The sequence below is a fragment of the Triplophysa rosa genome, linkage group LG1 (genome assembly GCF_024868665.1).
Source record: "Triplophysa rosa linkage group LG1, Trosa_1v2, whole genome shotgun sequence".
Classification (NCBI taxonomy): domain Eukaryota; kingdom Metazoa; phylum Chordata; class Actinopteri; order Cypriniformes; family Nemacheilidae; genus Triplophysa; species Triplophysa rosa.
Window position 1 is genome coordinate 22,173,265 of NC_079890.1, and position 19,470 is coordinate 22,192,734.

At 38.7% G+C, this 19,470-nt stretch overlaps 1 protein-coding gene across 2 annotated transcripts; it reads left to right on the plus strand.

Annotated features, from left to right (window-relative positions):
- Positions 1 to 78: 78 nt before the first annotated feature.
- On the plus strand, positions 79 to 19,434 carry lrp3 (low density lipoprotein receptor-related protein 3). Of its 2 annotated transcripts, XR_008963055.1 has the most exons (11): positions 79 to 1,086; positions 4,289 to 4,427; positions 7,307 to 7,512; positions 10,017 to 10,411; positions 10,494 to 10,715; positions 11,330 to 11,802; positions 12,698 to 12,830; positions 13,815 to 16,208; positions 16,292 to 16,373; positions 18,524 to 18,594; positions 18,685 to 19,434. XR_008963055.1 is itself a non-coding variant. In XM_057335111.1 (8 exons), exons 1-8 carry the CDS (start codon positions 1,008 to 1,010, stop codon positions 14,646 to 14,648), a joined length of 2,481 nt encoding a protein of 826 aa, XP_057191094.1. In that variant the 5' UTR covers positions 79 to 1,007; the 3' UTR covers positions 14,649 to 17,023. The 2 variants fall into 2 exon arrangements, 1 of the variants encoding a protein (XP_057191094.1); XM_057335111.1 differs by lacking the exons at positions 18,524 to 18,594; positions 18,685 to 19,434 and having other exon boundaries at positions 13,815 to 17,023.
- The last annotated feature ends 36 nt before the right edge of the window (positions 19,435 to 19,470 follow it).

The window sequence follows — 19,470 nt, forward strand, 5'->3', positions numbered from 1 at the left end:
CACTTAAAATCACACATCACATGCGTATAATTAAACAATGACTATCTGAAATGGACAAGTCTAGTGAAAATCAAATTTATTCCAAACAACGATATAATTGTAGCCTATGCATTGTGGAAACTGGGGAAAAAAAACGAAAAGGTCGTAGAGAGATCTTTCGTAAATTCAAACCGAGTTGTGTTTTTTCAAGCGACTGCCATTGCAATATTGTGGTAAGCATGTTATTAAATCAGTGAACGTCATGATTTTCAACTATGTTTCCCTCCGTCCATGAGAGGGCATACTTTCACTGCTACGTTCACTGGTAGGTCTCCACTCTTAAATAGAATGGGAAACCGTGAAAACAAACCAGAGTCAATTTGATAAAAATGTAACAATGGATGTTTACAGGGTTAAAGTAGAATTTAAATGTAACACCAGTGCTCTCAGTATTCTCTCTCTTTTATATGACAACTTGAAGTTTATAATACACTAAAGTTAATTCATTTGGCGTTTAAATCAGATTAGCATTTTACTATGCGTATTTCGAGTATTTGACAGCGTTTAATAGCACGCGCGTGTGTGGTGCACTCTCCAGCAGGATCACTGAGGTTTATTCTCGCGTTCTTGAGTACATTACACCGATGCATAAAATAATGAATCGCGTAGGAATTATGAAATGAACAGCGTGGAAGACAATGGGATGGCAAATTATTCAAGATACAGAGAAAACCAAAACTAATAAATGTCAGAGATCCGTTATGTGCGCCAAGAAAACCACGTAATTCCTTGGTGAAAAATTGCGTCCCGTGTTGCCATCACTTTGTCCCCACAGAACCTCCAATCCCGTTTCTCTCCTGAAGGTCTCTGCGTTACCCTCCAGTCCAGACAGTGCAATGTGCCTTTCGAAAAAAAGGAGAGATGCTGCTTTTCGATGTTCCTGCAAGAACACAGCGATAACCGTAAAACCGATGAGATGCGTTGCGAAATCAATCTGGATTTAAATACTGACCTGAGCTGTGAACGAGATGATGATGGAGAGAATCGGGGCGATGAGGCTTTACCTTGTGAAATGGATTTGTCTGCGCTGGGCTTGGGTTTGTTTGGGTAAGTAGACTTTGTGATTGCGATACTTAACACATCTACAATAATGCCATTTGTTGTATAGAACAAAAGATCGTGGATTTACGCCACATTAGAACTCAATCGCGAATCACTTTGTGTCATCTTGTATTTTGGAGCCCACGTTTGAAATGAATGCTATTTCATCCCAAGGAAAAACCTTAGACAGGTGATTATATGTTTAATTGTGGGAATGGCGCCGATGACAAAAGAAAGGTTAAGCGGAGCGCGCAGGTTTTGCAGCATAGGTTGCAACAATTGAGGACGACAGAGCCGCGTTTGGATTGTTGCCATGGCAGTTATAAACACGGCTGTATCAGACAGGTCGGATCTGTCTAAAGAACGACTGACAGAGCTCGTTTTCTAACCAATTCGCCTTGTTATTCAGCCTTTCTCTTAAAAGGGCAAATTGTAGGTTACTCACAAGAAATGCTGTTCACGTTTAGCCTATGTCGTAATATAAATGTCACATTACATCATAACACCACTCGTCTTAATTAAATACAATAGTGTGATCTGAGTGTGTAACTAGTACTTTTCTGACGTCATCAACATTCATTAAATTCTGCTTCATTCTGATCATGATTTTCTTGCGTGAGAAAGCCTTGCACAACCTTCTCATGGGCACAGTCAGAGAAACTTCATAGAGAGAGAGATACCTTGACAAGTACTGCACAATTCTGTACATCCACTATCAGAAGGGATCAAAACCAAGGGTCAGTGATTTCACAGTCCCTTAGAGAGGACTATTGCAAGGTCTGACCTGCCTCTCTCAAGCACTGAGCATTAATCTCATCTCACCTACATTCTTTTCCTAGAGCAGCACTGTTTACTTGTTTGAGCAGGACAGACGATATTCAACATATGATGATGAGAGCCCTGCGTTTACACAAACAGATCATCTAGTATTTGTTTAACAACACAGAGACAGAAGAACAAAACAATAAAATAATTGGATCTGTAATGTTGTATGTGGTTTTCAGAAAAGGGGTGGTGACAAAAGAGGGTTTGGTTGGGGGTGGGGATGTGTTGATACTATCAGTGACACATACAAGCTCTCCTTCTCACACTCAGACAGACAAAGAACCCTCTTCCATATTTGTGTAAATGTTTTGTGTCTTTGCCCTCCTTCTTTACAGACACACATGCACGAGCCCTTCTCCTTGACTCCTGATATTCCAGACATGATCTGCTTATAAAATGATTGTACATTGCAAATGTTTAGTCAGCCTTCCTTTTCAAATCATGACAGGTTTTCATGTGAAAAAGGAGGACACTGGATATGTTCACAAATAGTTTGCAATAGTTTATAATAGAATCTTGACACCGTTCTGAAATAAAACAATATCAGGTGACCTCATTTGTGTATAGAGGTCTTATTCTTTTGTGTATCTGAGAATCATTGGCCCACAGATACACACACATATTTACATAGCTGTTTGGTTTCCGTTTTACTGGGACTTTCCATAGACAATGATTTTTATACAAACTGTGTATTGTATCCCCTAACCCTCAGCTTACCCCTAACCCTCACATAAACTGCATTTTTTTTAATTGTCACATAGTTTGATGTATAAGCTGCTTTCCTCATAAGGACCAAAATTGTCCCCATAAAGTAAAAAATGACTGGTATTCCCGGTATGTGGACATTTAGTTCACACACTGTGGAGTTTAGCAGGACCCACATACAAACGTTCTGTTGCACTACATTTTGTATTTCTATAAAAAATAGCAAAAAGCTGAAGTTAATTCAGTACTGTACATGTCCTCAGATATAAAATGTGCTTATAACTGAGTTTTCTGTTCTTGTTCACTCATAGACTCTCTGTCTGTGAACAGAGCATTACCTTTCTGCTCTTCGGCAGTACCTAAGGCATTTAACCACTCTCAGATACAATGTGGTTGTAAATTTGTTAGCTGTCCTTGTGAATGTGACAGATGTTCATAATGCGGGGTAATGAGTGTAAGAAATGCACTAAGTTAGCACATACTTTATATTAAATTCTGAGTTGGGTGAGAACACAAAAAGCTTTCTTGAACCTACTTCTTCCTGATTCTCTTTAGTTTTTCTCTTTAAGTCATTTCCTTTATTTAACATGCACACAGTCAGCAAGGGTGCTTCATCCTGGGAGAAAACAAATATCTGTTACCATAGTAACACATACATTCATAGAGGACATGAAGAGAAACATCCTGTAGAATTTTCACCAGACAATTGAATAAAATAAGTTAAGGGAAATGCATGCAATTTAGCGACTAGATGACAAGAAAAATATGGAACCTCTTTGAACGTGTGCATGCCTTCCTTTTGTGTTTTTCTTTTTAAAAAAATGGCCAAATCTTTTGGGTATTTTTCATAATGTTCCCATAGGATTAAATGGGTAGTGTGTCAGTATTTATTTTCACCTTGTTAAACCACACCATCCTTTATTATATGACATGTTGTGCCAGTTGTATACAGTATACAGCAACAGAAAAAAATAAGAGACCATTTCAAAATCAGTTTTTCTGATTTAAAAGTTTACTATTTATATTTATGTGTTTTGGTAAAATGATAATTTTTGTTTAATTCTGTGAACTACTAACAATATTTCACCCAAATTTCAATTAAAAATATTGTTTTTATTTGCATTTATTTGCAGAAAATGAAAACTGGAGAAACAGGTGAAAATAACAGAAAAGATGCACAGTATTTTTTCAGACCTTAAATACTGCAAAGAAAACAAGTTGATGTTCACCTTTTTCCATGGCTGTATGTGAAGGGAAAAGATAAAAACACTGAATAGTTTGCACACTCATTTACACTTTCTATTTTTTCCTGGTCTATTTTTGTTGCTGCCCAGACTGTTTCCTCCAGTCTTATTCTTATATCCAAATGTGTATCCATTAGAACACACCCTCACACCCCCCCCCCCCTTAATTGAGTATTATGTGTCATTAAAATACCACAGGATCTCTCTGAACCTGAGAGTGGATCAAATTCTCCCCATCATATATCTGTGATCACTTATACATAAGCCTTGTGTGCATGTGCTTGAGTTTGTGTATGTTGATTGAGGCAGAGACGTATTGACAGAAAGGGTGAGATGTTGATGTCATCTCAATCACAGTATGACAGCAGTAGTGATTCTCTTTGCCATGGGCACAAATAATGCAGATATTGTGCGCGTGCGTGTGTGTTTCTCAGCTGCTTGTGGTGGTAAGGTGGAGTTGCACACAGAGAGGAGAGGAGTGATCTACAGCCCATCATGGCCCCTCAATTACCCGCCCGGTGTGAATTGCAGCTGGAACATACAGGGGAACCGCGGCGATGTAATCACAATCAGGTATATACAGTATATGGATGAAAGTCATTTGTTTTTCATTATAATGATAAATTACAAACTGTTCAACAATGACATTCTTGTTCTTGGGGATATGGGAGATGATGTCACATGTATTTGTATGTCTTTCCTGTACAAAGCAAAATAAAAAATGAAAACACTGCTGTTTATAAACAACAATTTATCACACAGATTTCCCCAATAATTTGTACACTCTGAAATGATTTGTGTGAATAATTTCATGCATTTCACTTTACTCAGCTTTTCGCATTTACAGCTTGTTTAGGTCTCCATACTCTATGAAATAGCTTAGAATGCTCTATGGTGACTAGAGCAATAAAGCTGACTGCAGGGATTCTGTAATGCACTGTTCAGCCACGGTGTGTGTGTGTGTGTACATGTGTGTGTGTGTGCGTGTGTGTGTGTGTGCGTGTGCGCGTGTGCGTGTGCGTGTGTGTGTGTGTGTGTGTGTGTGTGTGTGTGTGCATGTTTGTATGTGAGTATGACTGGGCTTCATCATTTGCTTTAATGATATTATCTAAAAGCATGACATCATTTGCCAAGGAACTCTCTGGATTCATTCACAGGATTCATATACAGGTTTAGAACGACATGAGGGTGAATAAATGATGAAAGAAAATTCATATTTTGGTGAACTGTCCCTTTAAATGGAAGATTTCTGACATGCCTTGTCAAACACATTTTCTCAGACAGCTTTTGGACACGTTTACATATGGATATCTGACCCACTCAGCCAGAACTAGGATGAGTAAAGGTCTGAAATATTGAATATGGGTGCATGTTTGGTCGACAGCCAGAAGGGAAATTCTGAATGGCAACTAAACTAATTTTACAGACTACAGCTGAGATAACAGAATAGACCAGGTTGGATCTTAATTGTGAGATTCAATCTCAGTGATGCAGTTGTCTATATTTTTAAGTATATTATTTTTGTTTATTGATAAATCATACTATGACTATGCCAAAATGTTAGATCCTACAGATCCATGAGGCAGAGATGGAGAGGAAGAACAGCAGGCAGGAAATGAAGTGATGATAGAATAAATGAATGAGCAGAATTTAATGAATAATCCCAGTTCCATTTTAAATGCTCGATCTCACTTTGTCTGACTAGAAACAGATAGATCTTATTATTACCAAAAAAAGACATAACATTGTCCCATGAACCATAAAGTGATAGTTCACCCAAAGATTAAAATTCTGTCATCATTTAATCACCCTGTTGCAAACCTGTATAATTTGATTTGTTCTGCTAAACACAAAGGAAGATATTTGGAAGAATGTCAGTAACTGAGCAGATCTTGTCCGCAATTTACTGCCATAGTAGGGAAAATAAATACTTTGGGAGTCAATGGGGGACGAGATCTGCTCAGTTACTGACATTCTTCCAAATATATATTCAAATTTTTGGTTGAACTGTCCCTTTAAGACTGAGCCATTCATTTATCTGTACATGTGAAAACAATACAGACCAAATGCAGAGTGGGAAATAAGTCAAATATAAGAATATCAGATACATGCAGATAAGAAGATAAAATACAACACGGATGTGTTCTCTTGAGTCAGAATTTCACTTACCTCTCTGATAATATGCACAGATTTCAGATCCTCAGGTCCTTCAGTTTGTTTAATTGAATATAAGCAGTGAAACTGCATTACTGTTCTGTTGTATTATCTGAGTTTTTTGTATTTGTTGTGCTTTGTGTTGGCACTACATTAACCGTGGGCGGAGCTAGCAGGGGGGCCTTTGCTTGTTTTAAGTTTTTAAATTTGACATTTTTCTTATTTTTCTAGTTATCTTACTCACCAAACATTTTATACATGGTTGTCTGTTTTTACTCGGACATGCCCCCTCTGTCAGTGGCAAAACATTGGAAAAGACTGCTTTTAATAGTTAACAGCCAAACCGGATTTAACCAAGCTATATCTGCTGAAATTAAAAGCAGCTGGACTCAACTGCGATCCTTACGACTTCCCTATGACTATGAAATGTTGTGCGGGATCACATTTTCTGAGCTCATTTCGATGCCAGAGAAACACACAAAGCCTGAAGTAAACATTTATTAATATAGAGTAACACAGTATGTGATTCAATAAATTGACTGTTTAATTTACATTGCTGTTAAATATTTACATTGCTGTTCTAAATGTTTTACAATTATTTATGTGCTAACATTTACGTTTAATACGAAATACATCTGCGTATAATGTGTTAATGCTCTTTCACCACTGCGTATTTATGTTCGAGCACACAAGGCAAAACATTTGTTTAAAAACGTTTGTTTAAAAAATGTCAAAATTGGGGTAACATAAAACTTAATTCAAGGTTTTGTTCTTACCCCATTCGCATTTTGCTTTTTATAAGTTTTTAAATTTGACATTTTTCTTGGGTTATCTTACTCATCAAAAATATGCATCTTGATTAAAGATTTTTGTACTGGAAAACTGGAAATTTTTGCTGTGTACTGAGCTGTGACGCAAACGTGAATCAACTAGCTCCATCAGTGCGAAATGTAACACGGTTTAGACTCAGAGCCACAGACCACCTAGCACAAATGTCTAACTACGCCTATGACATTAACACTGTAAACTGATTCAGCGCAGATGTGAGTGAAAGTAATTATTCCCCACTCTGTTTTACACTCTGTGCTTGCAGAAGATTGCACACTTGATTTTATGTGAGTTAATGTTCTCCTAAATGATCCTTATGGCTCTCATGATGTGACTGTTGAATCTGTTGATGATATTGCTCTCTGAGTGGTACTTTTCATAAAAGCTCTTCACAAAGCTTTGAGAAGGTGTTCATAGAACAGAAGAGATTTCAGTCCATGTGTTAAACAGCGTGTGTTTACTGTGTCCAGTTTTCACAGCTTTGACGTGGAAGACACGGGGGACTGCAGAGGGGATTGGCTGCTGCTCGGCCCCACATGGAAAGCTGAGTATCGGTTGTGTGGCTCTGTTCTCCCTCCTCCTTTCATCTCCTCCAGAGGACGAGTCTGGGTCTTCTTCCACTCTCAGACCAACAGTTCCGGACTGGCACAGGGCTTCAGACTTTCGTACATAAGGGGTTTGTGAGATTTTCACTAAATCATGGCCATTATTAAATATAATTATCATAATAACTTTTTTTAATAAATAAATAATTCTACCAGTCAAATTAATATTTTTGGTTTATTTTGTGTTTTCTTCTTTTTGGCCAATGAATCTCTTAAAGGTCCAGTGTGTAATTTTTTGGAAAATCTTTTGACATAAATGCAATATAATATTCATAACTATGTGTTAAGTAAGGGATAATGTACAAGCAGCCGGTTGTTAACGGCAAAATAGGCCCCTTCAGTGTGATACAATACCCTCCGTGATGGGGCTTATTTCGCAATAACAGCCGGCTGCTTGTACATTATCCCGCTTATTACGCGGCTATTTGCCACATGAGAAAAAACTGGACATGGAATGTGAATTTGAAATATTTGATTAGCTCATTTTTAACGAATGCAGACCTTCCGCGAGGAAAAGCCGTTCACTTTCGGTTTTAAGGTAAAAAACGACGCTCAACTGGAATAACGAACCTGCAAATGTCGCGACTGGCCAATCAGAATCAAGCATTCCAACGAGCCATGTAATAAGAGATGTATAAAGACCTTACATAATGAAGTGTTATGTTTTTCTTACCTTGGAATGATCTATTTCTATCTACATACACCGTGGGTCCCTTTACATGGAATTCATCATGTTGTTTCTACAGTAGCCCTAAACGGACAAACTGCGTTTCGTGAATACGTTATCTCCTTCGGCAAAGTAGCAAAAATGTGACAACATCTTAGTTCTGTGTCAGCCTCTGTAGTGCTTCGAAAGGGAAGGGTGGAGTTAGCCGTTGGTTGCAATTCACAACCTTACCGCTAGATGAAGCTAAATTTCATACACTGGACCTTTAAGGCAAAACTTTACTGAATTATTTACAATATTATCATGTGTATAGAATTAACACAATATAATGTTTTTTATTATCACAGTTATTGTCAATATCGGTATATTGTGACACCCCATATTTACAGTATTCATGTTTAACTAGAAACCATTAAAGAAACAGTTCACCCCCCAAAAAAAACAGTATGTTACTTAAATATTTGAGCTAATGCCAAACACCATTAAAGAATGATAGCTAAAGCTTAAGTTATACTCGTGCGTAGGACCTACGGCGTAGCCTACGCAGAGCCGCGTACCCTGTGCGTACCCTACGCCGTAGCCTGACGCGCACCTCTCCAAAAATGTAACAACGCGTCAACTCAACGTGGACCGCAAGCGCTGTGATTGGTCTGTTTGAACCCCTCCCTCAGGTCAAAAAAACTCTGTGATAGCATCATGTTTACTCAAACGCATTTCCGAATGAATTATCTTAGTAAATTATTTGTGCTTCTGTATTTAACATCTCAAGCTGCAACAAAAGTGACCGTTTACTTGCCACTATCACTGCTAATGCTTCTCCAAACGAGCTCATTCTTCTTCGGCTCTTGTCTTGGTTACACAAGTAACACGCGCGTGGACACTGACGCCTAGTGGCCATTGCCTGTCGACGCGGACAACGACGCAGAAGTGTAAATGAAAACCGACACGTAACCTACGGCGTAGAGGCTACGCACGACTACAACTTAAGCTTTAGTGGGAGAACACTCATTGACCTGCACCATTCATTTAAATTTATGCATTTGGCAGACGCTTTTATCCAAAGCGACTTACATTGCATTGTCCTATACATTTGTTTCTGACTATATGCAATCCCCTGGGATCGAACCCATGACATTGGCATTGCTAGTGCCATGCTCTAACCACTGAGCCACAGGAAAGCTGTGATGCCATGCTATTGGGTCATTCATACCTGATGCCATGCTATTGGGTCTGACATGTCATGTGACTGATCAAACTCGGATGAAAAAAATGTACACAAATGTAACATAAATCCGTTTCAATTTTTGGTTCAATTACTATGAACAGATTTGATTGTGTAACTACATATGTTGATGACACCAGCAGCATCATATGGATTTATTGTATGCACAGATCCAGCAGGCAGCATTAATGTGTCAGCGCAGGCTCACCAGATCAATACTGTATGGCCATGAAGCCATGATGAAAGTTACAGTAACCTGAAGGCTAATGCTTTCAGCACTTGTTAGATAATGTGCTGGGAGAACTGATGTACATATGATGACTGCACTAATGTTGGCTTGTATAAGAGAGATCTCCAGTGTTGATAGTTAGATATAATATGTAGTTAATGAAGATGAAGGGGATAATGGGCTGTCAGCTCCACAGGGTGTGAGTGTGTGTTTATGTCAGTTGAGTATGTGGGGAAATGCTGTTTGTGCTGTTTTTCTTAGCACTGCAGTTAAATCAATACCACACTGAACGGCTATGTTTATTAAGCTGTCACCAAGCAAACACCATCTGCAGAGTGAAGAGATTTCATTGGCTTGTTTCAGCAAAGTGCAAGTGTGTGTGAATGTGCGTCTGTGTTTATCTGCCACTCAACTTTCTCTCTTTTCTTTGCGTCTGCTTTGTTGTTTTTCTTGTTAGGTCGGTTAGGTCAAAGTAGCTGCGAGAATGATGAGTATTTATGTGGAAATGGAAAGTGCGTGCCACGTTCCTGGCGCTGTAATGGTTTGGATGAATGTGGTGACAATACAGATGAAAGAAGCTGTGCCCCCCAGCCCACCCCGGCCCGGGCGAGTCTGTGTCCACCGGGCACCCTGGAGTGTTCCGACATCCAGTCTACACGCTGTTTGCCAATGTCCTTGCGCTGTAATGGAGCTCGAGACTGTCCAGACGGATCCGATGAGGCCCGCTGCCCTGACACTTCCTGCGGAAAACGCTTAGTCAACTTTTACGGGATGTTTGCATCGCCTGATTTTTTCCGGTCAAACAGGAGCGGGGGAACAGATCTGCACTGCACGTGGTTCCTGGACACACAAGTATGACGTGAAACATGCCACAAACATTTACTGAAACATAGTTTGTAAATTAATTTGCAGCTTACTTGTTGTTCTTGCTCAGGACCCAAAGCCGCTGGTTCTGCAGGTGGACCTTCAGCTGGGTGTGGGAGATTCTGTGCGTGTTTACGATGGTTTGGGAGAACGTGCGGACCGTCTTCTGCAGAGTCTCTCTCATCATAATAACCACAGAAGATCTCTGCTGGAGTCTTCACAGGGACAGATGAGTGTGTTCTATCACTCTAAACATCACAGCACTGGACACGGCTTCAATGCCACCTACCAGGTCTCTTATTCACACTCTGTGATCATCGTTTCTGGTCTTTGTGGCAGAAAAATGGCTGTTAAATAAGATGAAATAAAGTTAAACATTTAGTGAGGAGAATACTTAAAGGGATAATTCATTCATTTGTTTTCATCATTTACACAGTCATATTATTCCAAACCTGTATGACTTTCTTTTTTCGACAGAACACAAAAGAAGAGATTTTGAAAAGCATTGGTAACCAAACAACATTGCCCATCATTCACTTCCATTGTAAGGACACAAAATATGAAAATTTCTCAAAATATCTACTTTTGTGTTAGACAGAAGAAAGAGTCATATACTTTTGAACAACATGAGTAAATAAATGATGACAGAATTTTCCTTTTTGAGTGAACTATCCCTTTAAAAATTTTTAAATCTGCCAATAAAACAAGGCAACATATTGGGGCAGGGCTGTGTATTAAGTATATTAAATATTATCGAGATAATTGTGCTGGAAAATAAAATCAGACCACAAATTTTGAATATTGTTGTTGAAAATTAAGATTGTATTTTGTTATTAAGATTTGTCCAAACCATGTTTTTTTAATTGGGCCAAAAGAAAATTGTAGTCTCTCTGTCTTTGTCTGCAGGTTAAGGGGTATTGCTTTCCAGGCGAGCATCCATGTGGTACAGATGAGGGCTGTTATTCTGACCTGCAGCACTGTGATGGCTACTGGCACTGCCCTGGAGGGCGAGATGAGGAAGACTGCCCTCTGTGCCAGACGGGCGAGTATCCCTGCGAGGGTGGCAGCGGGGCATGTTACCCTGCCTCTGAGAGATGTAACAACCAGAAGAAGTGCCCAGATGGCTCAGATGAGAAAAACTGCTTCGATTGTCAACCCGGAAACTTCCATTGTGGAACCAACCTGTGCATCTTTGAGACATGGCGGTGCGATGGGCAGGAGGACTGTCTGGATGGCAGTGATGAAAGAGACTGTCTGGCCTCTGTGCCCAGGAAGGTGATCACAGCAGCTCTGATTGGCAGTCTGGTCTGTGGGCTCCTGCTGGTCATTGCACTGGGTTGTGCCTTTAAACTGTACTCGCTCAGGACCAGAGAGTATAGGTGAGATTATTTCCTTTATCTTTCTACCTCCATTTGAACTTGTATAGAAAAATGTATCATATTTTTATTTCGCGTCAGTGTATATTTATAATTTCTCAATTCATCATTTTCATTTTTCTATTTGCAATTTTGTTATTATTTATTGCAACTGATGGATTTAACATTAATAGTCTTGTGTTTTGCTTACATCTTTACATATTTATTTATTTGTTACACTTTTATATTTATTGTGTACCAGATGTCTCTGTCTTGCATGTGTGTCTCTGTCTGCCCCTTTACTTTTCTGACTTTACTTTGTGTCCCCTCATAGTTATTGCCCACCTTAGCTTCTTTTTGGAATTTTTATCTCGGGTTTATCTCTTCATAATAACTAAAAAGGTGACCCTTCCACGGACATCCACTTAACTCAAAAAAGACAATACACTGGTTACATTTGCACTGTACTCTTCATCATTTTGGCTCCTGTGTAAAGATACACACATACTGTACACACAGAGTCAGTGAGGAGCAGGGATGATAAACTGTTTCAATCTCGAAACTTATTACTGCAAGCTAGAAAGCACAAGTTGATCCCAAAGAGGACAGAGAGGGAAGATGAGTGAGAGAAGATCATAAAGCACTGAATGATTTACTCACTGGAGGATTCTGCAATAACGTCATGCGCTACTTTACTCTAATTAACCTTGTAAAGACACAGCAGCACCCAGAAATACCTGCACTTTATCAAACTGTCAAACTTCTTCTTGTTAAGGAACATCTCCTGCTGTAGAGATGTTTGACTGAATCTGTTGGAGTCTATTCTTTTTTTAATGGTTTTATAAAACATGTCGGTATGACATTTATTCAATAAAGAATCTCATTTATATTCCTGTTTTTTATCTGCCTTCCTCACTAGAGCTTTTGAAACCCAGATGACCCGATTAGAGGCGGAGTTTGTTCAAAGAGAGGCTCCACCCTCTTATGGTCAGCTGATAGCTCAAGGTCTCATACCTCCAGTCGATGACTTCCCAGTGTGTAATCCCACACAGGTGTGTGAATTTAAAACTTGAATTTGAGTAGGGACATAAAATGAAGAATGGAAGATGATTACAATATTACATTTATGACATTTGCTCTTGGGAGTTAACAAGGACATCATTTTCCAATAGTCTAATAATAAACTCTTTTGCTTGAATGCATTGGTCAGTAGATGCTAGTTATAGTAGCCAGAGTTTGTGGAGGCTTCTGCCTTTCCAGTTACATTTTTGAATTTTGGCAGTACTTTAATGCAACGTTTCTGATTTTAATTAATATGCAGTACTGTGTTTCCTGGCAATCAAACACAAGCTGTCCTTCTGAAACCTAGTATATCCATATTTTGTGAATTAAATTTTTTGCCATAAATCATTATTATTAGTCACCCTTTATGTTTGATACTGGGTTTTGCAAATATCTAACCAATAAAAAGTATTTAAAAAGTGCTTGTCAGCTTTGACAACACAGTAGTAATAATTTAACCATTTCCTAAAAAAAAATGTGAATTTGGATGTACGAGGTTTCAGAAGGACAGCAACAACATATTGAATCATCTGTTCATATTTTGCTAAACCCCTGTTGATAAAGTCCAGACATCAGAAAAATGTGAAAGGGTTTTCTATTTATGGAGAAAAATGAATGCATTATGGATGTGACAAAAAAGGACACACGTGAAGAAGGGATGCTTCTTTAAACATTTATTTAGAGTGTATGGTGAAAACCTTTGGTAAAAATAATATTTTCATGGAATTGCCCATTTCCAAAATATATGCATATTGCCTAAAAAGTGTTTGTGGGGTGCTACAGTATAAAAGCTAACATATCGCTTCTATAATGGTTGCTATTCCCCTGAATAACACAGAATGTGTGTGAGTTGTATCGTGATAAGACAAAGGTTATCTGCTTTGCAACTAAAGAGTAACTCTGTGATTGTCTGACGTATTGAATAACTTAACTGAGCCCCTCTTGATCTATTATCATCTATTGTCATCTTTCAGGCATCTGTTCTACAGAATCTCCGTTCAGCTATGCGAAGACAAATCCGTCGTCACTCCTCACGTCGTTCCTCATCGCGACGCCGTCTTGGTCGTCTTTGGAACCGTTTGTTCCATCGTGGTTCCCGGTTACGTGGTCAGATCCCTCTGCTCACACCTCCTGGCCATACACACACGAACACACACACAGTCCTGGGGCTCCATAGCTACAACACAGTGGATGCTAACACAGAGGAGTCGTGGGAAGGTGCGGGACAGACCCCGTCTCCCTGTTCGACTGCGGCGCTTGGGTTAGCCCTGCAGGCCCACTCTGAGGCCTTCTGCTTACCTGAGAGAGAATCTCCACCCTCTCCCTTCTCTCCGCCCTCCCCTGCCTCACCACGCTCCACCTCGGACACCCTGGAGGACGAAGATGAAGAAGATAATGGAAGTTCAGAGGTGTCTGGGGCGAGAATACGACCCAAATCTAGCACTCAATGCTCTTCCCCAAAATGTCAAGAGGAAGATAGTTCACCAGGACCTCTGGACAGCCCCAAATACAGCACGAACAGATCCCGGACCTCCAGGAGGTTAGTGCAGGAACTGGCTGCAGAGCTCAGAGGAGTCTCTCTCTTACGCTACACATCTGTGGGTGTCTCACCTCTTTCTTCTCCCGAGTCACCAACATCCTCCAGTGGTCAGTCTGAGGAGCAAAGAGGCCTTCCTACAGTCAGAAAACCACATATGGACATAAACACAGACTCTCTCACAGATGTGCTCTTAAGCCCTGAACAAACTCCTTTAGGGGAGAGCAAGAAATCATCAGGAACAGAAGATACGACGAATGACAGACTATAGACTCACAAGAATAGATTGATGATATTTTCTGTGCACTGAGAAGCCTTTATCATACTTCCTTTTCCAATTCTGTGCCAACACCCTGAGCCTTACAAGGTTCAGTGAACAGCCTTCCATCATGAGTCATTGAGTTTCACGCCTTCAGATGCTGAATGTTTGATTTTTATGCTCTGTCATAGTAGAATGTGTAGGAGTAGATCTCTGATGAAACAGTTTCATAGATCAGCTACAGAATTTCACAAATTAATTAATTGATCACATGATAGAAATCACCAAGACCCTTTTAATGTTAATATAGTGACTTTGTGTTTGATTAGGACTGAGCATACATACTTTACCACATGAAATATAATTATAGACCGTTTCATCGGACGTGCGCGTCTGGACTGCAGTTAACTTACGGTCTGTGTTAGTTTGTCTAATATAACTATTTATATTTAATTTATGTTAATATTAATTAATATTATTTTGCTGTATAATAACTGTATTAAATAAACGATTTAAAAAAATTTTGATGAATGTAAATTTTATGAAATAAACAATTTGTTGAATGGGTCCTGTAGTTCTGACACATTTAAAGAAGCTGTGTGGGACATTGACATCTAGCGGTTGAGCTTGGTATTGCAGTCTAAATTTAAACTTGATTTTGGTTGTTATCAGAAATGATCTACTGGCACTCTATTATTTATGTGTACCAGAAGTTAAGGGCAGTCCACGAACGCGCGCATATCCAGTAGGCTAACGTTTGTTTATGTCATTGAGAAACCATCTATGACAGAGAACTTTTCTTGCCTGCATCTCTGCGTCTTATCATCTTAAAGGCGGGGTGTCCGATTTCTCTTAGCCGTTGTTGATGTTCAAATCAGCAAAACAAACACTACCCCCATCTTTCGCTCATCAGCGCTCGGCTCGGCTAATGTCCGTCCTGTGCACTGTGCACCTTACTGCTGATTGGCTATAAGGTTGTTTTGGTACTCGGCCCGACTCAGTTGTCTAAAGCGTACGGAAATCGGTTACCCCGCCTTTAAACTAAAGAGTATGATATTCAGAGGATCCTCTCTCTTCCCCAGCGCCTTATAAGAGATTCACTGAGTGAAATACAATTGAACTCGTATCATTTGTATCGAACACTTTTCACAGCCAGTCTTCTCAGCAGTTGCTACACACTCACTCTGAATGTTGCTTGTGCTCTACATTATCTGCATATTGCAGATTAAGTCCTGAAATAGTTTTTGTGCTGTTTTCTTGAAAGATTTTGACAAGCAGTTTGAGTTGCAGACATAACATCAATGTAAAAGCTTTGTATACTCATGCAAAAGACATTCAGTTTTTTCTTAGGGACACAGAACTCAGGGAATGTACAGTATAATGGTTTATGAGAGACACTCTCGTGTGATCTGTGTGTGAGATGTGCTGCTGCACTTGATGCTCTTGTTTGCGAGTAGGATTGTTTCTCACTGTTGTTTGAATGTGTATGTTCTGTGTACAATGCAATGTAGTGCCACATAAGTGAAACCTGCTGCTTTAGCCAACCTGATTCTGGTCCTAGTACAGAATTAAGTAGTAAGTACTGGCTGAAGAAACAGTCTGTTCTTTCACGGTCTGTTGGCCGAGTGCCTGATATTTCACATCTCATCCACCAGGTGCAGAATGCAGGATTTCTCATCTCATGGGTTCAAGAACATGCCGTTGCAGAGAAAAACAAAGTTTAAGGAATTCCAGGAGGTATTTTAATACAGTGTGACGGCAGATTCAATGTGCCATGTACTTAATGTATCATTTCATTTTGTTGACAGTTGGTTCAATGAAAATGCCTGAAGATGAAAGTATACTGCTAGTGACTGAGCAAAATTAAAATGGCTTGTGACTTTACATCCATGACTGAATAGCATTTTTCTTAATTTTATTACTGCCAGAGCAGTCAGATTTTCTTGGGATGCCCCTCAGTCTTGTTTAATTATGTGAGACTGTCATTATTAGTGATGAAAATGAAGCACTAAAGAGAAATTTAGTATCACTGCATCTTTACTTTCTTTCCTTTACTTTTAAGTGTAGAAATGTAGTCAGAATTCCTTATCAAAAAAGCTAGACTCAACAGTCATCCATTAAAGTGGCATTTTATATGTACTGGAATATTTGAGCAAATTGACAAACCCAAAAGAAGGAAATATAAGAAACATAAGTATAATCATGTATTTTATGATTATTTGGCCAGCTGCTGGGAGCTCTAACAGAGGACTTTTGTTGCCTTTAATGGAGTACCAAACTTGCAATAAATAAATAAATAAAGTTAAATTAACACAATAAAGGATAATTGGTAATTCTATTTTTCTGTTACATTCATTTCTATTTTGTTTATTTTTCATTTTGCAAGTTTGGTCCATGCACCAAAGCTTTTGACATTGTGTAAATATGTTTATATTTCACATTTTTAATGTTGTATATTTATATTCATACACTGTTAGACTTTGCTGTAGCTTTTACAGTTAGTTTACCACAAAATGGCCAGTAAAATACTATAATCTTTTGTTGTTGTTAATTACTGTAATATGCATTGCATTGTGGGTATTTTTATGAATACTTTACAGTGATGCACTGTATTTTGGGAATTTACAGTATTCTACTGTTGACACAATAGCAGTAGTGTTACAGTATTTGAAGACTGACTTTTATCAGTGAAGATATTAAAAATGTGTCACTTAAACTTTAGCATACAGAAACATTTTAAATTGGCAATTGTTTAAGAAACAGAAAAGGATAAACACACTTGACGTCTTTTTTTACAAGATAAGTTGACAAGAGCGCTTTTTTAGTAAAAAGAAAAGCTGGCAGCCTTTGTTTGTGCATGAAGGCAGCTCAGCACACATAGGCAGAGTAACGGAAGTCTATTTGAATAAACAGAGACCAACCACATATTCAGTACTAATTTCTCGCTCGAAATGCAATCGAAAGTTATTAAAGGTGAAAAATAAACTTTAATTCATATACAAATATGTTCAAAGCAGCGCTTCGGCCGCCATTTTATTTATTAGAGAAGGATCCTGCTCAACCAATCACCTTCCTCGCATGTTGTTATGGAAATGACAGGTTTCGCTACTCGCTTGTCATTGGTCAGCTGTCAAAAACGATTCTTGACGTAGGGCGTTTTCTTCAGAAAAGTTGAACTTTTTTCAACTTAAAATGGCGCTCGGAGCTGCAGAAAAAAGACGCCGGTGTTCTGTCAATTTATGCTACCCTCGTGTTGTGATTGGGTTGGGGGAGGGGTAATTTAGGTGTAGGTGTAAGGGTTGGGTTGGGGGAGGGGTTAGTCCTGTTTTGTATGGAGGTAGCGAAAGTTGACAACGTTACCCCGCTCAACGCGGCATCACATCGGCAAGTGCTGCTGAAGTTCACCGGTGCATGGCTGTGATGTCTCTGTAGCTTCTAACCATGCGATATAATTACTTTTAATATCCAACGGTCATTTTACTTCGTTTAAATGTAAAGCAAAACTAAAATAAATATTAAGAGCTAGGACTGCATGTATTTGTTATTGCAGTTGAGTGACGGCATCAAGTACGTTATTCTGCTGTTCCATTTGTAATAACCGGTCTGCGTCCTCGCAAGATTGAATCCCCGAGTCTAACTGCCCAGTAATGATGTAGGTAAACAGAGTAACATTTGAGCATAAGTAGGATGACCTGTCTTTATTAACTCACACAATAATGACTACATAAGTTGTGAGAATGGTAAAATATTCTAAATAAACCCCTATGTTATGTGCCAGTAAGTTGGATTTAATGTATGGTTTTGGGGAAAATAATTTTTTTAATGTATAATATAATTACAACCAAGTAATTTTATTTTGTGCCCATTTTTTTTGTTTTCAAAAACAGAAGATCCTTAAATGGAACAACGACATCAAAGCCCCGCTCTGTCAATGGACTGTGAAAGCAGAGGAAACCAGGTCGCCATCATTTCCATTCTTCTCTTGATAAAGTAGCCTTCAAGAACAAGTACAAATCTTTATTTAATTTATTATGTTTCTCTTTAATAGAAATTACTTGCAATATCTGAAAGGCATTACGTTTTGGGATTGCAGCCAACATCCACCAAGATGTCTGAGGTGACAACACAGACCACAAGTTGCTAGGTATGAAACATTCTATATTGTGAGAGTATGTTGTGATATTCTATTAAATGCCATAAATGAGCTGATGTTTTTATTTCATGGTGTATTTTGATGTCTGCAACCTACAGGATGGTCAGCATTGAGGGCTAGGTCTTCTATGAAGCTATCTATTATATATCTGTTATATGCCTTTGTCGTGTGTTAATCTGCAGTACCAGCATGCACTATGCGGGTGATGGTACGGTAATTCAATGCATATGCTATTTTATAGGAAATGATACATGTAAAGAATATATCCATTCATTGGCTTTTGGTTTAAATGAGTTTACATGAGAGAAATCCATGACCATTTCTCACACATTTTCTTTTTGTTTCTCTTCAGATCATCTGTCTAGCAATGTACCAGTGCCAGTTCAGCACCAGAACAGAGACAAGCCTAGAATGGATCTTGTAAGCGTTGTGCCTGTAGACTCATTAACATTATACTGGTGTGTTTTGTTATATATAATAGATTTTGAACCATAATATTGGCTGTATTTACAGTGTTTGACTTATTGTTTGATTATTCTTAACGATACTGTTTTATTGTTATGATTTTATCAGTTGCCATCAGGCACTGCTGTATCACATTGTTAAAAAAAGCCATTATTAATGGATGTATGTAATAATAATGTACTGAATAAAAAAGATTACTTTTGTACATTGACTTAT